Consider the following 12,517-nt stretch of genomic DNA (forward strand, 5'->3'; position numbering starts at 1 on the left):
CATGAGGCCCAGGGGAGGCATGCATTCATTTCAGGGGAACCCAGGCAGGGGTCAGACAGACCACATTCCCAAGCCCTTTCCTAGCGTTTTAGTTACCCCATTGTGACCCCTTGCAGCAATAATTATGCTCCTTTCTTTCCCTTCCGGTCCCCTGATTACCTCCCTGTCTGCCTCCTCTGGGGTCTCACGTCTGCTCCTCTTCTGCTCCTGATGCCAAGCTCATTTTCTGTATTGAATGCTGTACAGCAAAGGGCACCAGAGTGACTATCAGAGCAAATGAATGCATGGAATAAAACAAGTGTATGGAGCCTCTCTCTGCTCTTGGCTTTTCCTCGGGAGCTCTGGGCTCGGGTTCAAGTCCAGCCTCAGACACTTCCTAGCCAAGCAGGCCCTGGACCTCCGCCTGCCTCGGCCTCGTCACCGCTGCCCTGGGACTGATGATGGCCCCATAGCCAGCCTGGAAGCACCGTGACAGCGCTGGTGTGTACATTCAGAAAAGCCGTGGAGAAAACAGGGGTCTTTGGATAGAGGCTGTTGTCTGCCGGGCTCACTGACCACAGGAGCCACTCCGGGCGGTCAGTCCGCCGGGCAGGCCTCTCCCGCCACTGATCTGTTAGAGGCCAGTGGGCCCAAGCTCCTGCTTTCACGGACAAGGAAAGTGAGGCCCACAGAGCTTGGCGCTGGGGTTTGGCTCGGGCCCACGGACTCCAAATCCAGTCCTCTATTGTCTGTGCCGGACAATTCTCAGGCAAAACTCAGAGTCTGCTTGGCTTGGTACAGCAAAGGCTCACCAAGACAAGGGATAAAAATGCCTTTTCCAGACTATCCTTTAGGAACGCTACCAGATTCCCATTAGGAAGAATAACTGAGAGGCAGTATGAGGTGGTAGAGAGAGAGCTAGGCTGGAGTCCTGAAGACCTGGGTTCAAATTCTTCCTCAGATACTACATGTAACCCCCTCTGAGTCTCAGTTTTATCATCTGTAAAATGGTGACAATAATAGTGCCTACCAACAAGGTTTTTGTGAGGCTCAAATGAAATAATGTTTGAAAAATGGTTTGCAAACCTTCAAGTTCCACATAAACATAAGCCATTATTGTGGCTAAGTCAGCGACGTTTATGAAAAAACCCATTTTGTATTTATTTAAGAAGCTGTTTTGTGCATGAAAGTTCTCCTAGCAGGACGCTGTACCGCCTGCTGACCTCAGGCAGCCTCAGACCAGAGGAATGGCAAATCCGTGGGCACACGGCTGACCTCTGCCGGCCCCTGCATGCCCCCCACAACAGGCCCCACACAAAAGAAGCAGCAATCTGGCCTCGGGACCTCTTTGTCAGGCCCCAGTCAGAGTTCCACATCAAACACGGCAGCAGGCATTTACAGAATGCCAGCTAGGGGCCAGCTACTGTGCTGGGGCACAAGAACAAAACAGCCCCTGCCCTCCAGGAGCTTACGATCCATCGGAGAAGACAAGAGAAGTAAACAGAAAGCACACATAGAGCACGTCCTGGGCACAGGGGATCCCACCAATCCCCCAAGTCCACTGCCCCTGGAAGCGAACATTCCTTGGGCCTCACGCACAGCCCGAGTGAGCGATAACAGCTGACATCCCTGTGTGCGGCCAAGCCCAACGCGAGAGCGAGAGGCCGCCGGGCCCCATGGGCCACATTTCCGGAGCAATGCCCCTTTCCTGCAGTGTCACAGCTGCCTAGGGTAGGCACTGAGCAAAAAGTATCAGCCTGTGCGATCAAACACTGCATCTAACAGAACACATTAAACACAAACAATAATGAAACATAAACAGTCTGTTTTGCCTAAATTAAAAAATAAAATCATTCCCCAAATCATTAATGACAAACAATAAAAGTGAATGTACCAACAGTTTGCTCTGATTATCTCCGTCATATTGAGAGAGTGCCTGAGGAGGGAGGGACGAGAGGGCAGGGGTCCAGAGGCAGGAAAAGCTGGGGAGGACCGGGCGTCCGGGTCGGGAGAGCACTCATTCTAGGGCACTCGGCCACAGAGGGGCAGCAGCCCTCGCTCTCCCGAAGCTCGGGCACCACACCTCCCCTCACCTCTCCTGGCCTGGCCCAGGGCCTTGGTATTTGCTACAAATATCAAGAAAAGCCCCTTTTACATGCAGCTCCCCCTCCTGTCACTTAACCCTTGTCTACACAGTGCCGGTAGACTTTGTTCCCAGGATCCACAGGAAGGTGGTTGATCCACAAGACCAGAATAAACCTCCCAAGGGAAGACTGACACCAAAGAAGGCTGAAGAGGGATGTCAGGGGCCATAGGACACACTCGAGATCTTGGGCCATCTACTCTAACCCACTAATTTTACAGATGGAAAGGATATCTGGGCAACGAAACCTGGGAAATCGAGGGGCTCCTGGGCCAGTGCTGCAAGGGGGTGCCAGCCCTGACTAAGCAGAGGATAGACGAATATGGAAAGGCCCAGAAAAGCCCACAAGGGACCACGAGTGATCTATGAGGGGACCTGGCCCAACCCCCTCATTTAACGGATAAAAAACGGAAGCCCAGCAAGCAGAAGGGATGGCTGGGCCCAAAGTGGCAGGTATGGGCCTTGAACCCCGATGGTCTGGCCTTAAATGCTAGGTTCTCCCCTCTACCCCACCATGCCTCTCACATCAGCAAACAGATGCAAACAACCAGGATGTAGGTCCCTGATGGGTCAAGGCCATAATGAGCCTGGGCTGCCCACTGGCCAGGAAGGGCTGCCTCCAGGGTAGGAGCCCCTGCTGCTGCACCAGGCCAGCTGAGGAGACCCTCACCAGGGGGACACAGTAAGGGAAGGCTTGCAAGGACCCCACCCATCCCGCCAGTTAGCCAGACCAGCCAGGCCCAATCATGTCCTCTTTTTGCCATTTCCCCGGAGAAAGCCGCTGGCTTCATCGAGACTTAGATGCTTCTGGCTGAAGTGTTTGATGAGGGCTCCAGGGACCAACGCCACCAGAGCTATGGCTAGCAGCTTCAGCCCGGTCCCCCAGGAGAAGATGTCATCCAGGGAGGTGACGGTCGACAGGATGGAGCCGGTCTGGACACAGATGAAGTTGTACGGGATCAGTCCTAGAAGGAAACCTGCTGTTACTGAGAAGTCCTAAGGGTTCTGCTCTAGGGCAGGCGGTGAGGACCAGGAGTCCTCAGGATGCAAGGGAGTGTCTGCCCTCAGCTACAGCAGGGACCCACCACCACTGCCGAAAGGGGAGTGGCCCACGGGCCAAGGCAGAGAAGGAGTTCTGGGTTCCCTCTGACAGGTTGGGATGGGGGAGAGGGCCCAGGTCCAGCCGGAGCAGACAAGAAGGGAGCATTATTGGCAGAAAGGTGAGGGGGGGCTTGGAGAGGGCAATCCTACTTAGGGCTCCCAGGAGTCCCTGATGGGGTCTAAGCAATGGGGACATCCAATCCAGGGTTGTGCTTGGACATTTGATTTGGGTTCAAAATATAGCACAAATGACCTTGAGAAGTATAACTGTCCAGCCTTTGGAGAATCCACCAAGGCCCCAGGAGGAGCCTGTCACTGCCTGCCCCCTGCCCTCCAGAACCACCCCTCACTGGAGGGGGGGGGGCCTGCTCAGGCCTGCTCTCACTGTCCAATTCACACCAAGACACCAGGACCACACCCGGGGGTACAGAACAGACGCCCATTCGACTTCCTCAGCCGCAGACCAATCGTTCCAGCCATTTGGAGCTCAGCCAGTTGGGGCAATGACTCCAGCAGGGCTGAACCAGGCCCTGAGGATCACAGGCTAATGTGACCCCATCTCCAACAGGACCCCACATTCTATCCTGATCTCAGAGGGAAGAACTCCCTGCCTCCTGTCCTTCTGGGCCCCTCTCCCCAAAAACACATTCAGTCTAATTTGAGAGATCTTCCCCTAGAATGTGGAGTCAAGAAGCCCTGGGTTCAGATCCTGACCCTTATTACCCCATGAAACAAGAGCGGTATCCAAGATCTCTGCCAGCTATAAATCTGTGACCCCAAGCATCTACGAGCTACCCGCCCGCCCCTCACTTGTACGCTCCACCAACAAGCACTTACTAAATGCTTACCGAGGGCCAAGCAAGGGAGAGTCAAAGAAAGAGCAAAACCAGCACCTGCCCTCAAGGAGCTTCCATTCTAACAGAGACCACAGGGGAAGGAGACCTTGGAGCAGCTGGGTGCCTGAGCTGAGGCCAAAGGAAGCCAGTGAGTCTAGAAGGGCAGAGGAGGAAGGAGGGGACCCTCCGCCATGCCCCCACACTGTCCTCTGCCCTGTCCTGCTTGGCCTCCTCTTCCTCCCAGCTCCCGCCTCGGCCCTGGGTGACAAGACTCCTCCTCTCTCCTCTCAGCATCCTCCCCCAGAGGCCTCTGACCCCCTGGATGAGTCCCCCCAACATGAACGCAGAGCCTTCCGCCCCGCTCCTACTGGCCTCCTCTTCTTGTCTTCAGGGCTCCGAGCTTTCTCCGACCAGCCCATCTCAAACCTCAGAAGCATCTCTGAGACAGTTTCCTTCCTCACTTTCACTTTTCCAACACTCACCAGGGTTCAATGATTCTTCTTTCCTGATTTCTCCCTTCAGTTCCCTCATCCACTGGCCACTGCCCTGGGGCGACCCCTCCCTCCCTTGTCCAATGACCAAAGCTGCCTCTCCTGACCCATCCAGGCTGCCTGGAACCACCAAGTGGGTCTGGCAAGAACCTGCTTTCATTAGAAGCACTGGCAGAGGCCACGAGGTAGAGAGAGAAAAGAACTGGTTGTGCTATCAGAAAGCCCTAGGTTCAAATCCCACTTCAGACCCTAGTCGCTGTGTGACCTTCCCTTCTCTGTGGACACCATGGCTTTGAATGCCCCTTCGGTCTTGATGGAGGGAGCAGGGGGCCCGCCAGCAAAGAAGGCAGGAGACAGACCTGGGGGTCTGCACCACCGGCCTAGCGCTCTACAGCTAACAACATCCAGATGAAGTAGGGAGTGCAAGGGTTACCCCATTTTAGGGATGAGAAAACCAAGGCCGAGGGAGGTGATAGGACGACCTCCAGGAGGGCGGAACCCAGGCAGGATGGGGCGGGTCTTTCTCTTCACGTCTTCAGTCTGTTTCTCCTGCTTTGTACGCCACTCACTGCTCTAAGAACTCTGAGTGGGTCCACGAACATAAAACTGCCTCCTCTGCCCGGCACAGACTGGCCGCAGGACCTGACTACATGGGTCTCTTCAGGCTTCTTCACTCCCCCGCTGCAGCCAAATTCAGCGTCGGGCTGTTCTTCCCTGCATGCCATCTACCAGGCGTCTGCCTGGGGATACCCCTGCTACCCATTAATCTTCACCATCAAAATACCTGCTTCTCCTATGACCATATTTTCTCCATAAGCCCAGATTTTAGAGACATTTCAAAAAAACCCACCTAGCTTGGAAATGTCTGGCCCTCCCTCGAGGTGACCCAGGCCGGCTTCCCAGCCCATCCAGGCACAGGGCGTGTGCCCATCCACGGCCGTGGCCGCCCCTCCTGCCGAGGCCCGGGGTGCCCAGGGCAGAGCCGGCTCCCTCCCGCCCCTGCAGCCCCCAGCACCAGGCTCAGCACACGAGCGGCACGTGTGGCGCTCCCCCAGCAAAGGCGCTCACCTATGAGGACTGAGAAGAAGAACTGAGCGACGGGGATGTTCAGAATCGGGGCTGACAAGTTCAAGAACCAGTTGGGCGTCATGGGGAAGAGTCTCAGGAAGAGAAGGAAGAAAAACAGGCTGTTCCTGTTGTCTTCCACCTGCAGACAGAGCAAAGGGAGGGGGTGCTCAGGCTCTGGGGAGGGGGCGCTCAGGCTCTGGGGAGGGGGAATCAGCGCACCCGAAGAGGCGTGGGGATGAACAGGACAAGGACCACGGAGAAAGTGCCACGTGGGCAGATGAAGGGGCAGCACATGTTCCTTGGACTGAAAGTCTCACCACGGCCAGAGGGGCTGAAATGGTTGCAAGGATCCCCGTGCCTGGCACTAGCAGGGCCAGGTCCTTCATACATGCATGCTGATGACCAACGGACTTGGAGTCTGAGGACTGGGTTTAAATCCCAGCTCTGCCTCAGTCTACCTGTGTGACCTCCAGCAAATCACCCAGCCTCTGTGGCTCCTGCTTCCTGACCAAGAGAATGAAGGAAGGCCCATGACGGGCCGCCCCAGCTCTAAAGCTCCAGGCCTCGACCAATCAGGACCCTCATCACCAGCACATTCCAGTACACAGAAGGCCTGCAGAGGCCCAAGGAGGCTGGACAGGAGGGAGATGGACTCGGGATGCAGGACATACCACACTCAGGTGGGGGTGTGAGAGGAGCAGGGGAAGGCGGGGGTGTGGGGCGGGGAGGTCAGTAATGATGTTACCAAAAGAAACTTGAAACATTCCAAAGAACATGCACAACAGAGCAGCGGAGGACGTTCAGAAGAGACCCGGACAAGACGGGCAGCGGTGAGCCAGATGTGGCCCACAGGCCTAGTTTCCTGTGTAATCATCCTTTTCTGTTCTGTTGCACATGAAAACACTCTTTTTCTGATGTTTGTTAATTCAGTGCAAAATAAAGCAAAACTGTTCAAATCTAATGTGGGCCAGAAGCCTGCCCTGGCCTCCCACTTGTGCGTCTCCACAAGGCCGGCTGGCACACATCTGAAGGACTGATGCTACCGAGCCCAGCAGATGGCCTACACGCGTTTGGGTCCAGAGCGAGTGACCCGAAAATGCAGGAATGGCCCACCAGGTTAGAAGGAAGGCCACGGACCTACTGTGTTAGGCTGGACAGCAGTGTGATGCCCGGCAGGGCCTCCTCAAGTCCCCAGAACAGGCACTGGCTCTTTCATCCAGAGAAGAGCCTCCCGAGGCCACAGAGGGGCCTCTCCCTCAACGGCTACACAGACTAACCAGGAAGCCTCATGGGTCCTGCTCTTCCCCCCTGAACATCCGGTAGCCCCAGGAATGATGCCCAGGCACCCCAGGCGCTGAGTTCCTCACCTTTTTTTGCAGCATGGCCACCTTATCAGGGAAATAGGAGATCACCAACTGCTTTCCAAAAGCAGTGGAGAGCAGGTAGCAGCAGGTGGCGCCCACTGAGGCCAGCACACAGCACAGGACGAGGCCTAGCCATGGTCCAAATAAGGCTCCGGCCAAAATGTTCTGCAGAGAAAAGGCGAAGCAGGGCAGGGTAGGACAGCAAGTCAGTGAGCCTAGCTGCACATCCCAGCCTGACCCCAGGCTAGCGGTGAGACCTTAGGAAGGTCATTTGCCTTCTCTGGGCCTCCGTTTCATCATCTGTGAGAGGAAGGGGTCGGACTAAATGAACTCTCAGCCACTTCCGGCTCTCACAACCATCTCGGCCTCTTTGGACAGCAAACCAGCAAAGTCTGCACCTCTCCAGCATCAGCCAGACTAGTAGTGCAAGGGTAGGGGCAAGCCTGGCCAGCCCACCCGCAGAGCTGAGAGGGCCATGGCTGGACCCGCTGAACGAGGAGACTGGCCTTCCTCCATACCATGGAGGCCACAGAGGGAAACAGGAGCCAAACATGGACTCCCAGCAAACGGGACGGCTTCCCCATGTCATAGCAGGGTCGTTCCTGAAAACATCCTCCCTGGCAGACTGTGGAGGGCCGGGGGGAAGCTTTCTCTGTGGGACCCACCGGTCATCTCGGCAGAAGCCAAGGTCTAGGACCCCGGACATCTTCGCTTTCCACTGTGGCTACAAGCTGAGGCCAAAAGGTGAGAGGCCATTTCTATCCTTTGGGTTTGTTCTCCCTGCATTAAGCGAGGGAGGCTAGGCAGGGGCAGGGGGCTTTACCAGGAAGCTGGAGCCCGGGATAGCGAAGCACTGTTTGTAGAGGTAGGCACTGCAGAACAGCAACAGCACGCAGGCCTGGTGCTCCCCCTTGTAGTTCTGTAGAAAGTCCGAGAGCTCCCGGAGTTCTTCCAAGTCTGAAGGAAACTTGAGCACCCTGAGAGAAATGAGGAGAAAAGGTGATGGAAACTGGGGAGGAGGATGGTGGACAGGCCAGCCAGCCCTGACAGCGCTGGCCCCTGTGAGGCTGCCCATGCTTTATCATCCTCCACTCCCTTTGGGAAGTAAACCAAAATGGGTGAAGAGAGGGCATGACCGTGTGACCCAGGAAGTGTGGGGGGAAGGGTCAGGCCGCCCGGGCGGGTCCCTCATCTGTGAAAGGAGAAGGCTGGACTAAATGGAGCCAGGGCCAGCAGTCCAGGACTCAACAGTTGCTCGCTTTTTGAGACCAGACCTGCGACTTCCCTTGTAAGGACTCTCTTACCAATGCTGATAGACACCAGCTCTCCAGCTTACAGTCTGCCAGGGCTCCTCAGCCGGGTGCCTAGAGGCCAGATGACTTTGACCTCATGGTGACAATATACAGACCTGGGTTCAAGTCCTGTCTCTGACACACACTGGTTGTGTGTGTCCTGGGCAAGTCACAGCCCCCCAGGGCCCCAGGAAGTCTCCCAGAGACATGTCCATGCTGAAGCTAACACCTTCCCAAGGGCTCCTCTTCCCTGGTGACGCTGGCCAAATGGAAGTTAGACTCTGGACTCCAAGCAAGGGTTCCAGGGCCAACACTTCACTGATGCATCTGCCGGGGCAGATTTTGGACCCATTATCTAATCTCAGCAAAATCCTTCCTTTGCACAGAAAGCTTCCTGCCTCCTTCCAAAGTCTTTTGGACATGGTATGAAGGGTGTAAGGGGACAAAACACAAGACCATAACAATAGACTTGTCCTTGTTTTATTCCGAGGTGATGCTGCTCCCAACAGGGGGGACGGGAGAGCTTGGCCTGTGTCCAGCACTGAGAGGCTAAGGGACCCTGTCTGGGGCCAAACAGCCAGGAAGTATCCAAGGGACAACTTAACACTGGCCCTTTGTGGCTCCTGGGGAGACCCCCTCAGCCAAGGGGTCTTAATCTTTTTTGTGTGGTGGACCGCTCTGGCAGTCTAGTAAAGCCTAGAGTCTTTCTCAGAATGGTTTTAAACGCATAAAATAATATGCACAGAATTACAAAGGAAAATAGTTATAAGGTGATTTAAAAAAAAAGTTCTTGGCCTCAGGTTACGGACCACTTATATGCCATCCTTTATGGGGAGAGCCACTGTGAGGATTAGATGAGACACTGTATCTAAAACACTTTGTAAGCCTTATTTCACAATCTAATCGTCCATTATGACAATTCTCATTATGCATTCCTTCAGAATCACGTCTATGGCCACAATGCCCTTTTGCCCCCTGCCCCTGTGAAGCTAGGCAGGATTAGAGCTGGTTAGGATTTAGAAGAGAGACGACCTGGGAATATCGAGTGTTGGATTGTGGGGTGACAGGGAGAGCTGGGGTTTTTCAGATAATAGATAATGCACTGGACTTGGGTGTCAAGAAGACCTGGGACCAAAGCCTGCCTCGGACACTTACTAGCTGGGTGACCCTCAGCTTTCTCAACTACAAAATGAGAATAATAACAGCACCTCCTTCCCCAGGGTTGTTGTGACGATCAAATGAGACATGCAATGAGCTCACAATCTGAAAAGCCCTGGCACAGTACATGGCATACAGTAAGTGCCATATAAAAATGCTAGTCATCGTTCTCTCTGACCCTTAATGCAGCTACTTGGCTATTCCACAGTCTCCTCCTCTCCTAAGCTCCTCTGTCCAGTACAACCGCCCAAGCCACGGCATCGGGGGCTTTCAGTCCCTTTGCCGTCCTGGCTTTCCTCTGTCAATGTCCTTTACAAAATGGGGTGCCCTGAACTGAAGGCTCCATCAAACACCTGAAAACACAAGAGGGAACAGGAGGGGGAAGGAAGTCAGCTGGGGGCGGGGAAGGGAGGAGGACAAAGACGGCACCACAGAAGGTCAGAGACAGAGCTGCCCTTAAACCAGTTCAGCCCCCTCCTGATTAAGGCCCATGGTCACAGCAGAGCCCAATTCGAACCCAGCTTCTCAGAATCCTTGTGCCTCCCACTGTCGTGACCACACAACTGCTCTCAGTGGGTGGAGGCAGCGGGCCAGAAAGGCCCTCCGAGGTCACCGCCTTCCACCGCCTACACTGGAGGCCAGAGGGCTTGGCCATCTCATCCAGGGTCACGCAGGAGTGAGAAAGTAGGCAGGATTTCTATCCGAGTCCTCTGCTCCAGGGCTCTTTCCACTGGACCATCCTGCCTCGTTTTAGGGATGCCTGCTCACGGACTCGCAGCTATGCAGCTGAAGGACTAGGACTAGCTCCTGGCCCGGCGACCCAGGATAAGGCAGCCACTCCCCGACCCCCGGCCGGCGGGAGGTAGACCCCCTCCTCCTGGGCCGTGCCCACACCATGCCAGGCGGTGCTCCTTCCCCCCATTTGCCCCATGGCTTCATCCCAGACTACAGCCCCCCTCCCTAGCCCCCCCAGTCCCCTAGAAGTCTTGTTTTCCCCCATTAGAATGTAAGCCCCCCGAGGTCAGGCGCTGTCTTGCTTTGTTATTCCCATCTTCAGCCCTTAGAATCGGGTCAGGCATACCGGAAGTGCTTAATAAAGGCTCTGTCAATCGTTCATCCCAACCCAAGTCCAGATTTAGCAACAGAATGCGGGGAGATGAATGCGGGGAGATGGCCCAGTCCATAAGCCCCTCATCGCACACTCCCAGGGAGGGGGAGGTGTTTGCTCAAGATACACAGTGTCAGAGTCAGAACTTGAACCCAGGTCCTCTAACTCATCAGGACGTAGGAGAGCGGTGGGGAGCCCGGTGTACTAAGAATGGGGGGGAGGAGTGGAGTACGGCGGGCAGGAGGAGGGACCAGGACCACCGGAAGTGGAAGCGGGACTAAGCCCACCAGCAGGAGAGAGGTGGTTCACCGGAAGTGGAGGCGGGACGAGACCCTCCCGCCGGAAGTGGGGTCGAGATCGCGCTCTTTCACCCATTCGGCCGTTCAGACCTTCCCCCCGGCCCAGGGCCCCCCCCCCGGCGTCCCCCTCCCCGGGCACCCCGACCACAGCCCGAGCCTGAGGCCTCGTTGTACCTGGAGCCTGGCTCCTGGCCCTCCGCCTCCTCCCCCTCCTCTCTGGGGCGGGTCTCGGGCCTCGGGCCCCGCGGCAGCAGAGTGGACACCAGGTACAGAGAGAAGGTACAGACGGCGAAGACCAGGAGCAGGCCGAGCAGGGGCCGCATGGCCGCGTGCCCACACCCGCTCCCGGCCCCGCGCACCTGCTGCCCCGGGCTGGAGCGCGGACCCTGACAGGAGGGGGCGGAGCGTAGCTGGCCCGAAGCTGGCCCCGCCCCCCCGGGGGCTACCCAGCGTCCGATCTGACGAATAGAAGAGCGGCACTGCCCACTGGGGCCGTCCCCGCTGCCTCTCTAGCCAATGAGAGACAAGGGAGGAGGGGAAGGGGCAAACTCCTGCCCTAACCTGACAAGGTTGGAGGTTGTTTTCCCCACCTCCCCCCCCCCGTCCGACCCAGAACTGACGAATAGGAAGAGCGACTGGGGGAGAAGGGGCCGAGCCATGCTCGGCTTTGACTCACTGCTCCTCACCTCACCCTTTGCTTCTGCCAACCAGTGGGCGCCAGCGCTCCCTAGACAGGCGGGGTCAATCCTAGCTCCGCCCCTGACCCCACCCCGGCCCGAGTGCGTGAATGGGGCTTATTGAGCCCCTGCCCCCCTGAGGGGGCGGGGCAGAGAGCTTGCAAGAGTGGCTGGTAGCTCTGGCCTTCCTTCTCCTAGCCCACCCAGGGGCTAGCAGGGAAACAGGCCCATAGGGGTCACACAACTAGTAGGCAAGCCAGGGCTTCTGACTCACAGCCCAATGGGCTGGGTTCAAATCCCGCCCCAGGGAGTCACAACCTGCCCAGGCCTCAGTTTCCTCATCTGTAAAACAAGGGGATTAAACTATATGGCCCAAGCATTCCAAGACCTCCATCTTCTGTTCCATGCCAGCTCCGTGTTTCTCCGCTCACTTTGCTCCTCTCCCCACTGTGTCCCGCTCCATTCCAAGGTCAAGCTACAGTGAGAGGATCGGACTGGACGGCCATCGAGGTCCCTTGCAGCTGTGATCCATGATGCTGTGCGCCACCTCATTTGCATGCTGATTTACATAAAAGTCCCCTTGACTTCAGTGGGCACCAATGCATGATGGGATCGGGTGTCAACTGGTCTATGCTTGGGCCATATAGTTTAATCCCCTTGTTTTACAGATGAGGAAACTGAGGCCTGGGCAGGTTGTGACTCCCTGGGGCGGGATTTGAACCCAGCCCACTGGGCTGTGAGTCAGAAGCCCTGGCTTGCCTACTAGTTGTGCAGTCCCTTAGAATATCTGAGAACCACGTGCTCAGCGTGTTCCATATAACAGCAGTGACAGTAACATCAGGCTAAGCCCCGCAGCCTCGCACCAGCGGCTCTGCCGCTGGGCCCCTGCCTCCCTTTGTCTGGAGTATTTACACTGTCTTGTGCGCGGCCTCTTGACCTGTTTATTTTTAAGTATTTTGTCACTTTCAATATAATTGGTTTCCTTTGTGCTGGTCAGCCCT

The 12,517-nt window shown here is 56.2% G+C and overlaps 1 protein-coding gene across 1 annotated transcript; it reads right to left on the reverse strand.

Annotated features, from left to right (window-relative positions):
- Nucleotides 1-1,787: 1,787 nt before the first annotated feature.
- On the reverse strand, nucleotides 1,788-11,243 carry TMEM41A (transmembrane protein 41A). The gene is made up of 5 exons (XM_021005775.2): nucleotides 11,014-11,243; nucleotides 7,806-7,959; nucleotides 6,986-7,147; nucleotides 5,619-5,757; nucleotides 1,788-3,087 (listed from the first exon to the last, which is right to left on the reverse strand). The coding sequence occupies exons 1-5, from the start codon at nucleotides 11,160-11,162 to the stop codon at nucleotides 2,867-2,869; spliced, it is 825 nt and encodes a 274-aa protein (XP_020861434.1). The 5' UTR covers nucleotides 11,163-11,243; the 3' UTR covers nucleotides 1,788-2,866.
- Between the last annotated feature and the right edge of the window lie 1,274 nt (nucleotides 11,244-12,517).

The sequence above is a fragment of the Phascolarctos cinereus genome, unplaced genomic scaffold, assembly GCF_003287225.1.
Source record: "Phascolarctos cinereus isolate Bilbo 61053 unplaced genomic scaffold, phaCin_HiC Scaffold_5;HRSCAF=322, whole genome shotgun sequence".
Classification (NCBI taxonomy): Eukaryota; Metazoa; Chordata; class Mammalia; order Diprotodontia; family Phascolarctidae; genus Phascolarctos; species Phascolarctos cinereus.

Bases quoted from the DNA above. Each gene is read 5' to 3' on its own strand.
- TMEM41A (XM_021005775.2), bottom strand. From the start codon at position 11,162: ATGCGGCCCCTGCTCGGCCTGCTCCTGGTCTTCGCCGTCTGTACCTTC. The intron at 7,960-11,013 runs GTACAACGAGGC...CATTTCTCTCAG, and splicing joins GGCCAGGAGCCAGGCTCCAG to GGTGCTCAAGTTTCCTTCAG. The intron at 7,148-7,805 runs GTAAAGCCCCCT...TTTTCTCTGCAG, and splicing joins TCCCGGGCTCCAGCTTCCTG to AACATTTTGGCCGGAGCCTT.